General features: G+C 42.2%; 2 protein-coding genes across 6 annotated transcripts in view; one reads left to right on the forward strand and one right to left on the reverse strand.

The window, feature by feature from the left end:
- The window catches only part of MTMR10 (myotubularin related protein 10), a 36,795-nt gene extending 32,444 nt beyond the window's left edge, over positions 1 to 4,351 (forward strand). For 3 of the 4 annotated variants that reach the window (XM_038147591.1, XM_038147593.1, XM_038147594.1), the window contains one exon: positions 8 to 4,351. In XM_038147591.1, the coding sequence (XP_038003519.1) occupies positions 8 to 607 (600 nt within the window). In that variant the 3' untranslated portion in view covers positions 608 to 4,351. The remainder of the gene's footprint in view (positions 1 to 7) is intronic. The other variant, XR_005258188.1, reaches the window with a different exon arrangement.
- Positions 4,178 to 20,016, reverse strand: FAN1 (FANCD2 and FANCI associated nuclease 1). Of its 2 annotated transcripts, none has more exons than XM_038147589.1 (14): positions 19,931 to 20,016; positions 17,625 to 19,058; positions 15,304 to 15,444; positions 13,879 to 14,074; positions 13,259 to 13,492; positions 12,658 to 12,789; positions 11,443 to 11,551; positions 10,602 to 10,721; positions 10,015 to 10,179; positions 8,937 to 9,105; positions 7,679 to 7,782; positions 6,709 to 6,903; positions 6,216 to 6,344; positions 4,178 to 5,396 (listed from the first exon to the last, which is right to left on the reverse strand). In XM_038147589.1, exons 2-14 carry the CDS (start codon positions 18,934 to 18,936, stop codon positions 5,259 to 5,261), a joined length of 3,144 nt encoding a protein of 1,047 aa, XP_038003517.1. In that variant the 5' UTR covers positions 18,937 to 19,058; positions 19,931 to 20,016; the 3' UTR covers positions 4,178 to 5,258. The 2 variants fall into 2 exon arrangements, with proteins under 2 accessions (XP_038003517.1, XP_038003518.1); XM_038147590.1 differs by lacking the exon at positions 19,931 to 20,016 and adding an exon at positions 19,158 to 19,887.
- Between the last annotated feature and the right edge of the window lie 461 nt (positions 20,017 to 20,477).

Consider the following 20,477-nt stretch of genomic DNA (forward strand, 5'->3'; position numbering starts at 1 on the left):
TCTGCAGAAAAACTACAGCTCCACATTGCGAGGTGTCCCCCCAGCAATAAAAAACGGAATCATCGGCGAGCAGGAGTTCCTTCCAAGAAGAAACTCTCTGATACTAAAATTGAAGCCGGAGTTTTTCCAGTCAGCAGAGGGGCAGAGCCACAGTATGGAGCAGTACTTCAGAGACTGGTTTGCGAAGCCCGTTGATTTGCACGGCGTCATTCTGCCCCGTCTCTCCGGAACACAAATAAAACTGTGGAAACTCTGCTACTTCCGCTGGGTTCCCGAGGCCCAGATCAACCACGGGGGCTCCATCACCGCTTTCCACAGAGTTTCTCTGCTGGCGGACGAGGTGGACATGTTGAACCGCAGCCTGCGGCAGTACAAGAGCAACTCCTCCTTGCAAGGGCACTGCTCAGAACTGGATCAAAGCAGGATGTACTTCAGAGCAAATGGTTTAAATGACACCTCAGGTGCCCCAGACTTTCTCTCCTCCTCATTCCCATTTTCTCCTGTAGGGAACCTATGCAGACGGAGCATTTTGGGAACACCTTTAAGCAAATTTTTAAGTGGTGCCAAAATCTGGCTATCCACCGAGACGCTTGCAAATGAAGACTGAGGCCATGTGGAGGTTTAAAGGTTTGGGGAGAATACAGCATATCATTTTGTCTTTTCTAACTTAACACTGCTAAATGCGGCATTGAAAGCTGTAATAATTTTATATACAAACATTACGTAAGATTTGCACAAATATTTAAAAGCAAGGCAAGTCATGCTTCAGATCGCACAATTTTGTCTTCAGTAGTTCTCATCTGCTGGGGCTTCTGCTCCCCAATTCTTCCTGTTCTTGGAGGTTTGGCTCATTACAAGTGATAGAGCATTTCATTAGCTAATTGAAAGGCTTGGTGTGGTTGTTAGTGAGGGCTCTGCTTGAAATACCTTTGTTTTCCCAGATAGTGACTTAAGTGACCCTTTGATAAAACAGCTTGGAAAGCCAAAGTAGTGCAGTGGAGAGGAACTGACAGCTGAAATCTGGGAATGTACTATTTTATCAGACTGCCTCTTCAGGAGTAACACTTACTTGCATACATACTAATGTTCCATGACTGATCACCCTACATTGTCCTAATGCAGTGTGTCCATGGAAGGGGTTGTTCCCTTTTCTTTCTCTTCCCAAAATGTGTTCATTAACAATTAGTCAGATTTGTGCTCTTTGTCATGAGCTTGACTTTAGACTATAGAAATCCACATCAGGACAATGCACTGTTAACCTTAAAAAATTTACTGTAGATATGGTATTGTAGTAGCTTTAGAAGTGCCTTTAATTGGGAGGAAACAGTAGCAGAATTACTCTAATGCAGCTGACACCCCCCAACTTTTTAAAACAGATTGTTGTGGCAAGTTCTTGTTCCATTCCCCACTTCCCCCTCTCCATTTCTGGAAACAACGGCATCCAGAAGAAGCAGCAGGTGTTCCCTCTTTAAGGGTAAGCTTGTTTTCAAGTCCCACAAGATCCTCACCTTTTTATAAGAGCAACTCAACTACCCAGCATTGTATCCCTGCACAGATCCTGATGCCTGCCATCCCTCTCCTCATTTTTTTGCAGGATGAAGTAGCTTTCAGCAGAACTCAAACCTGAGCCCTGCTGGTTTCCAGAAAGGAGCACTGGCTCCTCATTGCCACTTCCACAAGGGGTGCAGGTGCTGCAGTCACTGGGAGGTATGTGCTGCAAGAAGAGCAGTGAGTGGTGCCTTCTTTTTGCAGACTGAATATCCATAGGGACAGTGCAATGAACAAGCACTGCCTGAGGGAATTACATCCAACAGCCTCCTTCCTTCTGCTTAATGCAGCAGGCTCCTTGTTGTTCTGAAACCTTTTCAAATGATGCCTCTCCCCGGATGCTCTGCCATAGGAGGACTCACAGGGAGAAAGGCAGGAGTGTGAAGAATTCCAGGAGGTTGGAGAAATAGTGATGTATCATTCTCATAGGTTAAGGCTCCTGTCAGATGCCTTCTCTGAACAGCAAGGCTGTATTTTGTATTAAATTATTTCTGTATAAACACCAACACTGCTGAGCTGACACTGAGCCTCTATCCAGGTATTGCCTCACCAGTTTAAGGCACCAAAGGCCTTATACAATGGACTCAGAGCTGTTCTCAGTATTCTCAGTGGGGAAAAAAGAAAGCTGCAGGTTGGGAATAAGCAGTGTATTTAAGTTTAAAAAGAGGGGTGGAGATAGGATTTGGAGATCTTTGTTTGTAAAACCAAACTGATTTTCAGCACAGCCTAAATCACAAAGTGGAGTTTGGCTCCCAGGCTGTCCTCTGACCTCCAAGGCTGTGCTTGCTTGCACTGCTGGGGTTGGACAGGGAAGCAAGGCAGGGCCAATGCAAAGGTGAACAATGTCAGGGGAGGGGGCTTCCTTTTTTACCTTACCAAACTTCCAAACCCGTTCCTATGCAAAGAAGCTGTTGTGTGTGTGCTGTGCACGAGGCGGGCAGGCACAGGCTGTTGTGACACAATGCCAGGCACTTCTGGGCAACTGTTTGTGAGGAAGAACGTGTATTCACCTCAATTGCCTAATTATGCTGCAAGGTGAGCTGAGCATGTTAAATGGTCCACAAACCAGTTGTGTTTATTTCCAAGCTTGCTGGAGTAGTCATCTCACTTGTTCATTATTAAAACGTTTGTTTTAGTTTGCTTTTGCCATTCCTCTTTCCCCATCAGCTTACTACTTTCCCCAGCCTGATACTTGACATAAAGACCTCAACCTGTGTGCTTGGTGTCTTTTTTACCAGTTTTGGTTTTCTTTTAAAATGACAATTAAAACTATAATATCTTTTTTTTTTTCCCTTAAAGGTTTAACTTTGGATTAAAGGTACCAAAAATGTGTAAATAAATTACTCCACAAAAGCAGCTGGTGGAATTAAAAAATGTTTAGACTAGTACCCTTTGGGGGAAAATGGGTACTGTATTTAAACAGAATTGTCTTTTATAAGGAGATTTCAGACATTTTTACATTTCAGTTCTAAGATGTGTACAGATGCTGCAGAGGGACTTTGTATTTTATATATATAGCACGGGAGAGGGTTAAAAATAATATGCCTTTATAATAAACAAAACCTGTTGAAATATCTATTTGCCAAACAGACTTTAAAAGAAATTTTTTACCATTCCAAAAAGGGAGTTAGGTAAGCAGAGGCTGAGAGGGGGCACCTTGAACACAAGGTTCTGCTTCCTTGTGTGCACGGCCTTGCTGAGGAGTCTGAGCAGCTGCCGTGCCTGTGGATGCTGCTGCTTCCTCTGAGGTCAAGAGCTCAAAACTTTCGGATTCACTTTTGAAGGACAGGTACCAAGTGTTGATTTTGAAATATTCTCCACTCTGCACAGTTGCCTTATCAAGTCAGTAGGGACTGTTCTGAATATCCTTAATAACTTTCAAAAGCAATTTTGGGGTGTGAGTATGTATCTTACTTCTGTGTACAGAATACTGACACGCAAGTGTGTATATATATGTCTGTGTATATATATGTACACATATTTTCAAATTTTCATTTCTGTTCACCATTTAAAGCAAGATACTGTTAAATGCCATTTTTGTGTTGCAAGAGTAGAAAAGCTACCAAGCAGTTCATCCTTTTGTGTTCGTAGGAAATGTGCATTACTGCAGCTGTTGCTGGCTGAGTCATGACTTTGTACCACACAGGGGGAGCTCAGCAGCTGCTGAGCCCCAGAGCAGCAGCTGGGCTCAGTGCAGGGCTGGGGCTGTGGTGGCAGCTCCCTGTGCCTCCAGAAGCGCACTGAGAACTGTTTGTGTGCGCCTGCCCGGGCTGCATGCGTGCTGCATGGGCACCTGCCTGCAATACCACTGATCAATTAACTGCCTTGTGTTTTAAGGACAATGTAGCAAGCTGGGCAAACCTTTTGGCTTATTCTCAGATGGAAATATATTAAAACCAAAAGAATTCTAACATGTATTTAAGCAAAGGACAAAAACTTAAATTTGCCTCTAACCAAGAGACAGAAATCTGTACCTCAAATTGCTCTAGGCAGTAGGTTTCTAATGCTGTTGCTGTGATGGTTTAGAGTTCACCATTTCAACTGAAACTAAAACCTTTGTGCCTGATAATGATTTACTGAGTAAAGTAGCAGTGGCAGGAAGACTATAAAATCCTGATGCTGAGTTGTGAATGTGAAGTAAATTAGAGTCAATAAAAGTTCATACCTTTCCACAGTGAACTTCAGGTGGTTTTCTTTCCCTTCCCCTAACAAAAAAAAAAATTGTGTGTGTGTGTTTTTTTCCAAGAATAGCATGGACACTGTGCTATAGAAAGATGATTAATAAAAAATGATGTGCAAATTATCTTATTTCTTGCTATATTCTATTATAGTGTCTGCAGTTTGCATGGTGATCAGAATTTCTCATAGCAGGGAACTTACTTAATATTGAGAATGAAGACTCCAGAGAAAAGATGTTGCCTGTGTGTTGAAATTAAGAGAAACCCACGGGATTTTGGTGTCTTAAAAGGGAATTCATCTTTTTAGTTCCAATTGACTGACATACTTCTGAATGAGCAAACACATCAATTTATGTGGCGCAGAACTGACAATACTGAGTGTGCTAATCTTGGACTGACCAACTCCTGTCTACTACCAGAAATATCTCCCTTTCTACAGCTAATACAGATACAACAGAAGGGGCTGTTAAATAAATTGTCCTTTCATACACATTAGAACAGCATTCATGCTTTATGCCCTGCTCTCTGCCACCTGTATCTGTTGATGTACAAGTGCAAAATTCAAATACATAATGGTAGGTGGGGACAGGCAGAGAACCACACCGGACCTGACAATCCTGGCAAGGGGCTGAACTCACCCCTTGCAAGGAGACTTGCCCAACATAATGAATTTAGGGCACAAGGGCACCAAGCAAATGAGCAGGACCTGATGGCCCAGTTTCTGTATTGCAGAGATGTTCTCAGGGTGTACCAGTGTGAAGGCAGCTCTTCCTCCTCGCTGGGCAAGTCTCAGATTACCTCAGAGAGTAAGTCAGGAATTGTGGAGAGAAGGGAAGGGCTCTCCTCTTGTGAAGGTGAAGTGACATGCAGTAAATCATACTGCCAGTTTTCTCGAACTACATTTTAGAATGTTTTGTGCTAAAAAGCACTATGGTAACGTTCCAAGAAATCAGAATTTTAGAAGAAACTATTTTTAATAAGCAGCAGCAGCCATTGAAAACCACCTGAGTTCCCCACATGATCCAACCTCTGTCAGCTGAGGCGTTTGCTCTTGCCTCCAATGTCCTGCACGTGACAAACCTCCACTGCAGCCCCCAGCTTGTGCAGCTCGCTCAGCCACAGCATCTGCTTGGGAGACAGGCGGTCGTTGGGGCCCTTCACCTCCACCAGCTACAAGGAAAAGGGGATGGTTAGAAGTGTGTCCCTGGAGGAACTGAAGGATCATTAGCTCCCACACAAGAAGTATTTTTTTATGGCTGTTATCTGCAACAAAAATAATAGACAGCACAATGGAAGGTCCAGTGGGTGCTGAATTATTACCCTATATTTCAAAATTTAACTGTAAGAGAATGAAATTGTATGTAGTAAATATCCACCAAAACACAGACAGAAGCCCTGGTGACTGAAGATCTCTCATACTGCAAAAACAATTGTCTGCACCCTCACCTGTTCCAGCTGATAATGACAGCAACTTATTCATGTGTGTAGAGAACTAATTTCTGCTATTCAGCTCTGTATCATAAACATAACAATTTGCTCCAACAGATGAGATGTCCAATAGTTTTCTAGGAACTATTCCACTACTGTGCAAGGCACCATCCGTGACTGTTTGCTCAAATTCTGTAGCAGACACAGACACAGTTGCTGTAGACTCAAATAGAGCAGATTTTGTCTCGGTGGTGCCAGTAGAACTCCTTGCTAACAACGTGTGGCTGACTGTGACAGGTGCTTTAGATTACGATTAATCAAAGACCTTTTCTACACCAGCCTTAGCCAGTGCTGATGGTGTCTGCTCCCTACGCCCACTAAAGCTCCAGCAGGGCTGCGGGACGAGCAGATCATCACCCAGGGCTCTGCGGGGGCAGGGCAGCCGAGCTGCAGGTCTGACTGCCCGCCACAGGAAATTACAATTTGTGTGGGCTGACAAGTGCAGGGTTTTACACGAGGGAAGGCAGCTGAGTGCTGGGTGTTCCCGTGCTCCCCACACACCTTGAAGTGCTGGCTGTGGGAGCGCCACACGAGCAGGTCGGGCAGGCCCCCCCGGCAGTGCCGCAGGTCCCTGGAAAGCCGCCGGAAAACACCGCTCAGGAACGTTCCTCCAAGGCAAGAGACCAGGCTCTGCAAGAGAGGGTTTGCTAGTTGGTTTGGGCTGGTTTTAATTTCCTGCAGAACCATTTCCCGACCCTCACAAGAATACTGTTCCAGGAATACTGCATGGCCCATGTCAGCATGTAGATGTTTCTTACATCAATTTTCCTGCTGTGTTCTCAGCTACTGTTACAGGAAAAGTGACCATATGAGAAAATTGTAACACTACCTGCAAGGACTTCAGCACAATAATCCCTAATTCCAACTCGTCCCTCCCACCACTCTCCATCTGCCATGGCTCAGTGCCTCAATACAGCCTGTGAGCACACTAGGGCCACGGGTAATTGAATGTCAAGCCTAACTGGAGTGCCCATGCTGGGCAACAGCCACTTACCTGGACTTGCTGGAGGGAAATAAAACGTCCCCAGTTAACCAGGGCTGCTGCTTCTCCCTCATGAGTGGTCCAGACGTCAGCAACCAGCTCTGCCAGCGTGTCCGAGGAAGCTGTGTGAAGCTGCTGGAGTCTGGCCTCAATGACAGCCCTCCTGTTCTCATAGAAGCTGTCGGTGTATAAATCCAGGGGGGATGTCTGGATGAAAAGGGAAATCCAGCTCTCAGGAACAGCCACCACAGCAGCTGTTCCCAGAATGAAAGTGTTCTACTTTGTATTTTTCTTAACTAAAAGTCAATTAAAGATTGAGCTGATTTATCTAGAACATGACCATCATATAAATATTTATTAAGGAAAAAATTGCATATGTTTTAACACCCAGTGCCAGCTCAACCAACACTGGTCCCATCTCGGCCTCTGTTCTGTTGTTTTGAACTCTAGACAGAGGTTTCATTTAACAGACAAAGAATCCTCTGCATTCCCAGTGCTCTGAGCAGTAGCATTCCAGGTGGACAAGAATCGGGATCAAGACTGCTCAGACACAGTGAGCAGTCTGAGGTGAAAGAACAAAGGCACGATGAAGCCACAGGAAGAGCCCCGGGCCAGCGCTGGACGCTCAGGGTGTAAAAAGCCCCCGCAGCATTTCAGCCTTGGTGCTGCTGAGCAGCAGGGCCCGAGAGCCATTTTCAAAAGCACATGCAGAGTGCTTTGGAAACAGCCTTACACAAACGGCTGCCACACATAATCACACACAATACAGCCTAGGAACGAGCCAACAAACCAAATCTAATAAATAATAAAATTAAGGAAACACTAAGATCTGTCTGGAAAGTCCCTCAGAATAAAATGTTAATCTAATCCCAAATACGATTTTAACATTTTAACATTAAATGTTAATCTAATCCCCATACGATTTTACTGAGTTTACAGCAACGGGAAAATAAATTAACTAAAGAAAGCCTTTCAAAATTACCTGATAGGAATTTCTGAACACGTCAGGTATGTCATCCATGAAAATGATATCCCACATTAGAATCCCATACAGTGTAATGAATGTTGAGCCTTCCCCATGAATACCTAAAGGGCAGAGTTTAATAAAAATGGAAACATTAATTTCTACAGCAATGTCACATGCAGAGGCACTGAAGCATCACGACCCAAAGCAGAAATACGCCACATTCAGGTTCATGGCCAGCTGGTGTCAGCTGCAAATGCAGCTCATTCTGCCCCATTCCCCAAGCCTGCTGCTCCCAGGCCAGGGGCCTTCAGCTGCAGCACAGTTTCCATCCCTGCCTGGCCCCCACAAGCTAGGGTTTGTGCTAATGCTGACAATTTTTTCCATACACAACTTTTTTAACATTGAAAAAGATACTATATGGATGATAATAATATATAATATATTCAAAACATGACATATATTTATAGTATATAATTAGATCTTGTATAAAATACTATTCTATATACCTGTTCTATTTTGTTGTAAATACTATATATTATGCCTTTTATATGTATACATATCTACATATGGAAATACATATGTGTTCATGCATGTATACATGTGCTCCTACACATTTATATGTTCATGTACACAGATGAGCCTGTGAAAACAACACATCAAGGACACCAGGGAGGGCTTCTTCAAATACCTCAACGCCAAAAGGAAAACTCAGGCTAATGTGGGCCTGCTGCCAAATGGAGTTGATGGCTTTTCATAGCTCCTAAATTGTAAATATACATTAAATACTACTAATAGAGCCTTTTCAAAAAATCCTGCACTGTTGTGCTATTGGTGTAAACTGTTCTCATGGACATCTAGTACCAAGAACCAGTGGAGGTTTACATTTCCTTATAGTGACACTCCCTTAAATGATAATGATAGCATTTTAACCTAAATTGTTTTACCCTTAGCTATTCAATGGTAAGGAAGGCAAAGTAAGTGATAATCTGTGTAGATGAAGAAAAAACACTGGTGTTTTTCCTAATACATTTCAAAACCACTTTTGGTAAATGAAGGCAGCAAATCATTAAAGCAGGTCAGGTTGAAAACACGTGTCAGAGCACTTTGGTAAGGAAGTGGTGTATTAGAGGAAGGAAACAGAAACAGCCTAAAATCTGGTCTATTGAAGACAGCTAAAACAGGTCTATTAACTAAATTGATTTGTAAATAGTTTCTTTACTTTCTCCCACAGTTATTTTACTGCAAAATATCCCCAAACCAACAGCACTGTTACCCTGATCGAAACCATTCCTCCTGTAATGAGTTAATGCCAGCTCCTCAACTGAGCACATGACTGTGGACACACTGCAGTCTTGGCCTCCTTCTCCATCACAAATATCCTCCATGAGAAACACAGATTTTCCCATTCCTGTCTGAGGACACATCTTTCCACTGATTGTAACCTGAACATATTAAAACATTTGGTTACTTTCCAGCATCACGTTTAAAAAGCTTTAGCCCAAAATCCCCTTTTCAGTTTTCTTAAAATCAGGACTAGATTTGTTTCCAAAAATCAACTGAATAAAATTTAACCTGTCATTCCCGTGACATCATCCTCTTCAGCTTTTATAAAATGGCACATTTTTAAGAAAAATTCTGGGCAGATGGGAATGTAGCCTTTCTATATGCAGGACCAGGAGCAAAACCACAGAAAAGTGAGAAGACAGACTCTGGGCTGAGACAAAGAAGGGCTGCAGGCAGACATGTGGTGAGGAGGCTGAGAGAGGAAGTGAGGCTCTGCTCTGATTTTGCCCAGACAGAATTATCTTTATAATGGTATGGAAAAGACAGATTTTTAAAAAATCCATTCTAATATGATACCAGTGCCCCACACAGAATATTTGCGTAACACATATTTAGAGTGCCTAACTTCCAAAGGTTCCTAAAAGAACAGTGGCATCTTTTTTGGCCATTAATCTAATGCTGACAACATGCTAAGGTTACTATTACTTTTTCTAGCACACAGAACGCTTGGCCTGCAGCCACCAGAGGGAATGAACTGATCTGATCAGACTCTTCAGCCAGAAAGGCTCTGAGGGCATTACTGATAAATTAGCGGAGTTTATGGATGATCACATCCATAACAAATATAAAGCAATGCAAATTAGATCAGTGTACAGCTAACTTCAGGTAAGAAGCTGACCAATGCAGAAGTATTTGATTACAAGAGGCTTTTGTTTTAGAAACACATTTGTATGCCTTTTCCCGCAGCATGTCAGTCAGAGGCTGGTGCACAGCACGTAACAAGTCTCCCAGATTCCTTTTCCTTGTCTGAAGTGAAAGAGCCCAGGAGCTGCTGCTCCCCTGCTTACGTGAGCGACATCCTGCACGGTGAGGACGGGCAGGTCCTGCAGCAGGCCCTGGAGCTGCCTGCAGCTGGGGGAGCCCCTGATGCGCAGGGCGCGCTGGCACAGGGACAGGCGGTGCCCGGTGCGCACGGCCGGGTCTGCCAGCCCCCGCCGGATGCAGCCGATGGCCTGGCAAACAGAAGGGGACAAACAACAGCTGACTGAGACCCCTGCACGCCTCCCTGCTCAAGAGCAATTGACTCAAGCTCAAACATGTGAGTGCAAGAACGAGCGTGCAGGACAGGGCCACCTTCTAACTGAGTGAAGTTCTAACCAACGAGTAACATTTTGCACAAGGAGGCTTCTGGAGTCAAATTTATACTAGTACAGTAAAAAAAAATTCCTCTCAATTTCTACTAATCAGTGTAAGATTAAGGAAGTGGATTCATTTTCTTAGTAGAAATTGGTTGTTTGACCTTAGGATTCCTAACAAAATCTGCATTTTTAGGAGACTCTACTCCACTGTTCTTGCCATAAGAAATACTTTTAAAAAATGTTTTCAGACAATGCCTGCAGTGTTTCCAGCTTCCCAGCAGCAGTTTTGAAGATACCTTCTTAGTGTTTTTCAAGTGCTGATGTAAATTCAGAGCCAGCCGATCCCACCATCTCCCTCTGCTGTCAGTACAATACACATCCTGGGCCAGGAGGCTCTGCAGCTGCTGCACTGCTTCCTGTAGCAATGGGATTGTACCTTTATTAATTGGGTTACAAAACCAAGCTCAAGTTAGCTTGTCACTTTCCCTTCTAATTAATGAATAGTACAGAAACTTTTGACAATCCAAACATACTTTTTACTCCACTACCCAAAATACACATTTCAGATCCATATGTGTATCTTAAAAACTCTAGAATAGAGATATTTTAATGAAAACTTTAAGGTTAACTGCAAAAATACAGCATTCTAATACTTTCTGTATCCCTTATTGTATATGAAAAATATCTTAAGTATTACTTGTTGCTTTGTTGCAGAGGTGAAGTCCTCTTCAAAATAATCTGATTTACTTAACATCTAAGTCAGAGGCCTTTGAAGATGTAATTGCCTAAGGAAGAGGCAGGGATTTCTAGAAGATTTCTCTTTCAAGAGTTTTCTTATTTAAAAGCAATAGCCAAATCTAGTGAAACACAGGTATCTTTAAATAATGAAACAAGCATATCTCAGCAATAGTTTTATGTGTATTACATATGGTAAATCTTCAAAGCATAAGCAGAAATAAAAACCATTTAAAACTTTCTAAAGTAGCACAAAAAGGGGGCACTTTTCCCTTAAAAGTAACTTGTTACTGGAACTGTAGCAAGCACTGGCAAACATTACCACCATTTCCCAGCTACTTTAGAAATGTCAATTCATGTACAAAAATAAAGTACATGTTTCTATTCACCTCACCACTTTACCTTATACTTGTGAAGTCTCTGCAGAATTTCAACTCCTTGAGAAAGGATTCTTGTGTACACCCAGCCAACTGTGAAACGTCGCAGGTAATCAGGTAAAATTCTGTGATAGCTGAAAAAGAAGAGCAGTTCAGATCAATTTAATGATGTCAGTTTTACTAAGAATACTTACACCTAAAGCATTTACCAAACTGAATGCTTTATATATCCAAACTGATCTGAAATGAGTATCCCAGCTGCAAAGTCAAGGACTCAAAGGTAAGGCAATAGTTTGGCTTGGGGAGCAAGTGCAAGCTACACTTGCACAGCATATTTTACTTTCAACACCAGTAGAATTACCAGTTAATCAGTTTTAAAACAGACACAGAACAGCAACTTACTACATCATATTTTGTTACCAACTCATTCTCATAAGTCAGCAGTTCCACTTCAGAAACAAAGCTGAACAAAAGAAAAGCACTCGAACAGGAATTTCCTGCCATAAAAGAAGACCAACATCTTTTCAGTAGGCACCTCTGTATTTCAGGACGAAGTCTTTTCAATGTATTTTTTAAATCAAAATAGATTTTTCCACTGTCTTCAGTGTAAAATGGAACAGACTTCCAAATGACCCTCAATTAATATTATTTTAAATCAGTTGCCATGGAATTGAATATAATGCCAAGCATAAGGCTTTAACTTGTGGCATATCACTAAGCCAGAAAACAAAATAATTAAAAGAAAAACTGATGAAGAACACTTCAAACCCAATAAATGTTATTTCAGTTCTCACATATTCAGTAACATTTCCTAAGCAACACCCACTTGGAAATCTAAAGACATGAATAACCCAACATGTTTTCCCATAACATTTGCAACATCTTTTGTTCACAGTCAATTTTAATTTCTGCTTATTGTCATTTGTTTGAAAGCCATTTAGAAAAAAAACCCAAAACTATGACAAGGGAAAAATAAGGCTCTTGTTCTCCTGCACTGGCACATAGAACAGAACTGTTTTAGTGCTACATCCATGCCTACCAATTCTTTCCCAAGATTTTATAAAAAAGCTTTTTTCATCTTGTAACTTAAAAGCTAAACAATCAGGACGTTCCAAGCTTTCAACAGCATTAAAGTCTCTTGCTTTATCAGGTTTAAATAACACCCCTAGCTGATAAGCCTCTCTCCAAAGGAAAAGTATCCAAGGTAAGATAATACACTTTACAGTTTCCAGTCCAATACCTCAAAGAGGGGTGATTCTTCAGTTCACTCCAGGTTTCTTTAGCACACAAATAGAGATTATTAGCTTCTTCCCAGTTCCCATTTACCATTGCAGTGGCTACATCATTTGACAGATGAACAGCAGTTGCATACCTGTAGTAAAAAACCCACAACTTTATTACACTTGAAAAGCAGCTATAGTTGAAAGAAATAAATTCTTTCCCTTTCAGTCTCCAAAGACATTGAACCATGCAGCCATCTTTATTCTTAATCTTGAAGAATTAGCAGAGTTTAAACTAGCAGGGCATATTATGTTTAAATTTACTTAACACTAGAGAATATAATTTTTGTTTAGCTCAGAATCAGCACAGCAAATGAAGAAACAGCTTTCATCACACGATCAGGAAGCAAATAAATAAGCCATTTTGTTTCAAAATGCAAGCCACTGTGAATTACAAATGCTACCTTGATACAAAAATGTACTTAAAATAATTGCAAAATTAACACTGCTACATATTTACATCTGGAGTTCTACATTTAAATTCTTATTTGCCTGCACAAGTACTGTAGTAAAGCTCTTCTAGAAATGAACAGATTTCCAAGTTGCCAAAGCCACCCCTACCTGATGAGATCCTCTCTGTCCTGGAATACCTGTGTTTTCCTGTTTACCGTGTAACTGGGGAACACCATTTGCCCCATGTTTGCCCTAAGGACTGTGGAGAGCAGGCCTTGACCAGCACTGCCAGCCTCTTCCTCCTCCAGCGACTCAGGGAGTGAAAAGAGCAGCAGGATTCGGGAAAAGACAGCCCGAGCACCTCTGCAGACCCTGACACATTTTCCAGCCAAGTCCTTCACCCTGGAAGGACAAATAAAAATATTATAACATGGTATTTTTACCATGACTTGTAAAAACTAAAACATATTGAATGATGTATGAATAGAATAACTTTTAGAATAGAATGAATAGTATTAATTGAATAATTTTTAGAATAGAATAGTATGAATAGAATAACTTTTTTCCAAGCCAATTAATGCATAAACTTGATTTCCCTTGAAAGAAGCAGAGAGACTATGCAGTTTAGTATTTACCCCTCTCTTTGACTCACTGTGAATTGAAATGCAATGCCACCCTTTTTATTAATAAATTTACTAAATGCATTCCTCTCCTGAAAAGGCATCTAGATTTCAGTCATTTGAAGCACAACTTCCATTCACCTGCAAAATTTAGCTGTAAACATTTACCTTTTTAAAATCACTGTCCCAATACCAGCCTGACTCCTGCTGAAGATCGAACGCTGCTTTGACAGCTTCAGAAAATCATCCACAAGTTGCTGTTTCTGACCATTTGGGTTTGGTAAGTGAAAGATTTTTGCCAGTGTTTTTAGCTCAGGGGCTGAAAGCAAATCCAACCCTTCAGACAGATCTTCCAATTCAGATTCTAAAAGTAAAATTATCCACATATACTCATTGTGTTACATACACTCAACAGCTCACAGCACAGTCATACAACCTAGTACTAATCTAATGATTTAGGTTTGATGCCCAGAGGGTAAGCTGGAAATAAAACCCCATAGACTGGTGTGTCCATAGAGCAGGTATTTGTTTATTGCAGCACTGCAGGTGAGGGGGATTTCTCCACCAAACTCAGCCACCTTTGCCACGTGCTGTGGTATATTTATGCAGTAAGTGTTGCTTGGTGTTACTCTGTCACTGTAACATCATCACACAGGTGCCAGAACTAATTTACATGGTATGATCTGATGGTTATTAGACAGTTCCTTTGCACTGCGCTTGCACCTCCCTAATTCAGGGCTCATTGGGGGTCTTTGATAAAGGGTTCCAAAGTCTTCTTTGCATCTGAACTTTTCAACTTTGTTTTTGGAGCATGCACAGCTACAGTGTTCCTCGGTCTGTCTGGTCCTAACCTGCCAAAATTCTTTATTTTGTGGCTAATTGGCTTTACCTTTGCCAATTTCTCATTAGTACTATATTTACCTATCTCTAAAGCTATCCACCTGGTCAGGTTTTTTCTTCTTTTTTGTCTATTCAGCATTAAGCAACTAGTTAACCACATACCCCACTACACTGTATAGAAAGTTATTTATGTCAGGTTATATAGGTATAAAAGTTACGATTCAGATTATATAGGTATGAAAAGCTGTGATTCAGGTTATACAGGCATAAAAGTTATGATTCAGATCATATTGGTATCAGGTTATGTAGATATATCAGATTATATTGATATCTTATAACTCAAGCTATATAAGCACCTTGTAACTTTGACCTAAGTTATACAGGCATCAGGTTCTTCAAAAATGCATTACCAATGCTATCTGGTTCACCCTGAAATTCTTCTGCACCTTCTTCTGGACCTTTTCACGGGCCTACTTTGAAGGAAAGGAATAACCAGAAAAAGAACAACCTTTACAACTTCAAAACAACTGCAAAAATTAAAAAAATTCTGTTGAGTTGTAAAAAAAACACTGTTCAGAAAAGCTGGTCTTCTATTTGTATTTTCACAAGACCACTCATCTACCTGAAGCCTTTATTCTGCTCCTCTATTCTCTTCCCAAGGCAGAGACAAGCACGTACTGCATTGATCTCCAACATGACACAACTTCAGATTTTATTTGTAGTATTTTAAAGGTTTATTAATGCTGGCCTTACCTGTTTGCAGGAATCTGGCTTCAGCCAGTTCTTCAATTATTGGTGACAAATCCACACTTATCTCCCCATACTCTATTTTGTTCACCTTTAACCAGTTCAGCTTGCGTTGAAAAAGTCTCACATACAACTTCTGCCCACCAACTGTGAATGTTATTTAAAGCAGGGAAGGACAAAAAGAAGATTAAATTCTAAACACAGTACTAAGCACCACATCACCACATTAGCCAGAAAAATTACTTTGATGCAGATACTCTCTAAAACACATTTTAAATCTCCCTGTGTTCTACAAGCAGACTTGGTAAAACACCAGACTTACCTTTCCTAGTAATTAATAAGTTCATTAGAATCTTTAAGTCTTGTGGGGGGAAAAGTATTACAACAGGTTTTGTAGGCAATGTACATTACTAAAATGCCTTTTGACATGCTTACCCTTCCAGAAATATTCATTTTTATAGAAAAAGAGAACTTCATTTTTCAGCCCTGCATTTTGTGTCGGTTAAATAGGTCTTTTTGCTTTGTTAACAGCCATTCAATAACCAAATATTTCATGCTAGAGAACAAAAGAAGCTGCAATCTGACAGAATAATTTCATAATCACGGAATACCTCTCTGTCAGCATTCTTCAGGTTCTTATTTTTCCAAAGATAAGCTAAATTATACTAATATATCTACTGAAAGAAAACAATGAGAAAAAAACTCCTATTCGTTTGATTTTTATCAGGGAAGTATTCTTTAAAGTACCTTTTAGAAAGACTTTTAAAATACTAACAGTGCTGAAATTCAACAAAATAGCTTATTAAATTTTAGCTGAAAATAGTCGAGCTATAATTACTACATTCAACAACATTTTGAATTCTTAATTCAACCCCCATTAATTTCTAAATTTTTACCCCTGTCTGCTGCTGCTTAAGTGAAACTGACCAATTATAAAAAAACAGTGAAACACTACCAGATCTAGATATACTTAAGAAATGGCAGATAAACAGTAAATGTTTATTCAACAATTCTCCTGGCCTTACAAGACCTTTTCAGGATCTTTTAGAATCTTTCCAGGATCAGTTCACTGGGAGAACTACACTCAGATAGATAAGGTTGTCATTTTCCCTGTTATAACTCCTTTAAAGTCTGTCCTCAGTTTTTATCATTCTGGAGAAAGGAAAAAGGTTAACACATGGACATTCTTTCTCCAGACCACGCAACTGATCAAACTAGGGCTGCAATAATAATTTCATAATAAACTTCATAAACTTACACTGAGTTAGAGACAGCTCACTGAAAAATGGTTGACATTTCAGCAGAAAATAATTAAATACTGGAAAATACCTATATTCAAGCAACTTCATAGTACTAAGCAGGTGTGTGGGCTTTTTTGCGTTATGATAACTGAAAGGGGTAGAAACTTCTCATGGGGGACAGGTAACTCATCTACCTGAACTTTTAAAGTATCCTGCATGGTATTTCTTGAAGGCAATGACATCCATCTGTCAGTTGTCCAGGATTTGTTATCTATTGACTTAGTGCTATCCTCCCACTTGCCACAGCTCAACTGCTGCATCTTTCCTACCCTGAAAAGAGAGATTGTTTCATTCATGACCCTCACATGCAGGGCAGACATGGATTTATCAGCACCACTTTGCAGTAATTCTTTCTGTATTCCCAACTCACACCACTGAAAGAGAAACAAGGAGCTCTTTTATGTATCCTGTTACTGATCAGTGTTGTTCATGTCCAGGGAACAGAGTGTGGAAATGGGGAAGGTGTATCCTGAACATCCCTTTCAGTGTTTGTCAAAGTAGCCAATGCCAGCATACACTACTGGCCCAACTGTGAATTTATTCCTGGATCTTTGGATGCAAATCATGTGCATCTACTGCTTGCCTCAGAGAGCCAAGACTTTTGTTGCTTTCTTTCTTTACATATTCCCCTTTAACTGCCACAAGATAAACAAGGCATTACCAAGCTCCACGATGTCCCTGCTGTAATATTCTTATGGTCTGGAGTGCACCAAGGTCTGCAGACCCCCCTGCTTTGGCTGCTAGTGTCCGTGGCCAGCTCAGATCCATGAGGATGCAAGCCAGGCTGCTGGGAGGGCTGAGTGAGGCTGTGTCCCCTCATTCCCTCAGGAGCTGTACCTAACTACATTAGCAGAGTTTATTTTTTAAAAAGCCACAGAGAGGTACATTTCCTGAGAAGAAGGAGCTTCTTCCCTAAAATCTCATGCAGTTACATGGTCAGTTGATATAGTACTTCTCACATAACACTATGTAAGAATGTTCCACTACAAGAGGGAATGTCGAAATGTATTTAAAATAAAAAGATACCTGATAATTTGTAGAACTTGGTTATAATGTTCAAATCTTGTTCATTAAATAGTCTGACATCATCTTCATTCTGCAATACTGTTCTCAGCACTACTAAAAAATTCTGGAGGTAGTATGGGTGACCAGGAGAGCTGGGCACAGAGAGGACCTCATCTATTTTGTCTAGAATGTCCCCAGTGGAATCCTGAGATTCTGTCATTTCCACAGTTTCTAACAAAGTATGGTTCATGTCATTCTTAAAGTCTTCAAGAACTTCCACAGGAAGTACCTCAGCATCATCCCTGCTAAAGCAATTTTCTGTCCCACTGTTCACTTCCGTCTTTGAAGGAGTAACCTCAGTGTGAAGCTGAGTCTCAACTTCCAAATTACTGGTAGGCTCTGCTGAAGTATGGATGGCTAGAGATGTTTCACATCTATCAGGACTAAGTATCCCACCTTCAGAGCTGCTTTCTGCTTTGGTGCTCCTTGTACCAGATGGGAGCCCTCTGTCATTACTGTTATCAGCCAGTAATTGTACTTGAACCATATCCACAAGGTCTTCTTGATTACATTTGTTTATTTCATTTTGAAATTCAGGTTCCCTCTTTGAAAAACGTTGTTCCTGGTGCTCTCTCTGAGAAGGCTGATTTTCCTTCTGAGAACTCTGCCCAGCATCAATCTCATCACCATCATCATCATCATCAGGTGCTGCAGCACTTCCACAGGCACTGTGGACAGCCGGAGGGGAAGAGTTGATCTCTTCATACAGGACCTGTTTTCCTCCCTGCAGACAGCGTCTTCTGGACAGTTTGGCAGACAAGCTTCCCAAGGAGACTGTTCTAACTGTTTGAGCCTGGGATTCACCGTTCACACTAAAGACTGAACTATTTTTGCTAAAATAAGGACTAGTCTGTTGTGCTGCACTCCCTCCTGCTTTCAATAAATTACTTTTGGAAGGACTTGTTTCTACATTTAAGAGGTTTTTTGAAAAATATGAGCTGGAATTATTGCTCAGATTTGCAGCTGGGGGGCTCCTATTCCTAAAAGAATTCAGTGTAGCATCAATGGCACCAATCTCACCCCGGTTTCTCTGACATGTTTCATCAATGTGTTTATTTATTCCATATCTTGGCACCAACTGCCCACACATGGGACAGCTAACTTTGGCAGGGGGAACATTGTTAAAAAAGGAAGTAATAGAGGATGATGCTGAAGGTGTAGATCGTATTCCTGTAACTTCCACGTTTTTTGTTGTTTCTTTTTTCTTCTTATTTTTACTGACTGACAAACTTATTCGGGATCTTTTGATTCCTGAAGACCTAGCTTCTGCCATTACAAAACTTCACAGTGATTACATGGCACAGACAGCTCCATTCAGGCCATATTTCTTTATTCTGTAACACTTAAAAGACTTTCCTTGGCTTCTCCTTTTCCATCTGTAATCCTCTGACATGCCTTGAAATAAAAAATATATTGAATGAGTGGTCTTCCAAGGTAGCAGATGCAACCAAAATGAACAGAAGAGGCAGAGAAGTCGCGCAGTCGTTAACTTACAATGCTACTGTCCTTTAGCTTGCCATACCAGGCACGGAAGCACACCACAGGCAAGCTGAGCACTGCAGCTGCCCTTAAATGGCTTAATAAATGGAAAAGTAATCTGAAGTTTGCATTTACATCAGCAAGGGAACCTAGAATTCAAACAGGCAAGTCCTCTAATTTTCACAGAATAGTCAGAGTGGAAAGGCACCTCTGGAGATCATCCAGTCCAACCCCCCTGCCCAGGCAGGGTCACCTGGAGCAGGTGACACAGGAACCATCCAGGTGGGTTTGGAATGTCTCCAGAGAGGGAGACCCCACGACCACCCCGGGCAGCTCTCCCAGTGCTCTGCCACCCTCAGTGTGAAGTTCTTCCTCACGCTGAGGTGAAACTTCTTGTGTTTTAGTTTATGGCCATTGCTCCTCGTCCTGTCGCTGGGAACATTTTATCATTGTCTCGTTTGCTACTGACAGACTCTTTTCGGCGCCGACCACCCGTTTCCAGAGCACTCCCCGGGCTCCCTCACCCTCACGGCCGCCGTGCCTGCCCGAGCCCGTGGTGCGCTCGGGCCGAGCTCTGCCAGGGCCGGGGCTCAGCAGCCGGCGGCTCCACACCGCTCTTCAGGCGCTCTGGATGGCGGGACCCAGGCTCCCGAGCGGTTCCCGGGGCTGCCACCCTGACGTGCCCGCCACCGCCCTTCCCCACGCTGGGACTCCTTCCGTGCCCCCGGGTAAAGGGCCCAGCCGGAGCCCCCACCGCCCGGCCCGGCCTCCCGCCCTTCCCCACGCACCGGCACCGCAGCCCGCGTCGCTCCCGGGGCCCGCGGGCCAGGCCGCGCCCTGAGGGCCGGGCCGGGCCGGGCGCGCCGCTCCGCCCGCCGCCAGGCCTGAGCAGCGCAGCGCCGATGCGGGCACCGCGCTCCCTCACGCTGCGGCAAACACCCTCCGCAGATTTAAAATTTCCTCTCATGACAACGCGTGGAAAACAGTTGAGGTCCACAGAAGCAGCAGCTAGAGGTTTCTTTTGGTGGTGGTGAGTTTTTTGGGTTGGTTTTTTGGGGTTTTTTTTTTTTTTTGGTTGGGTGGTTGGGGTTTTTTGTTCAGTAAAAAGGAAATAGTGAAATATTTTCACCCTGAGGCTTATTGTTCGTATGGACTCTGAAAACGGTGCTGGTATGGGAGATTATTCCTCTGAGTGGTAAAAATAAGCAAGAAGAGAAGGGCCCCCATCCCTGCCTGTGAGCGCAGGCAGCGCGGTGCAGAGGAGGGACCAGGCTCCGCTCGGTGCTGCCCAGCAATGGGACGAGGCAAAGGGCAGAAACTGAGATACTGAAGTTC

This window comes from Motacilla alba, chromosome 10 (assembly GCF_015832195.1).
Source record: "Motacilla alba alba isolate MOTALB_02 chromosome 10, Motacilla_alba_V1.0_pri, whole genome shotgun sequence".
In the NCBI taxonomy this organism is placed as follows: domain Eukaryota; kingdom Metazoa; phylum Chordata; class Aves; order Passeriformes; family Motacillidae; genus Motacilla; species Motacilla alba.

Bases quoted from the DNA above. Each gene is read 5' to 3' on its own strand.
- FAN1 (XM_038147589.1), bottom strand. From the start codon at position 18,936: ATGGCAGAAGCTAGGTCTTCAGGAATCAAAAGATCCCGAATAAGTTTG. The intron at 15,445-17,624 runs GTATCTTTTTAT...TAACATTCACAG, and splicing joins CAAGTTCTACAAATTATCAG to TTGGTGGGCAGAAGTTGTAT. The intron at 11,552-12,657 runs GTATTGGACTGG...CTTCTTTTTCAG, and splicing joins AAGAATCACCCCTCTTTGAG to CTATCACAGAATTTTACCTG.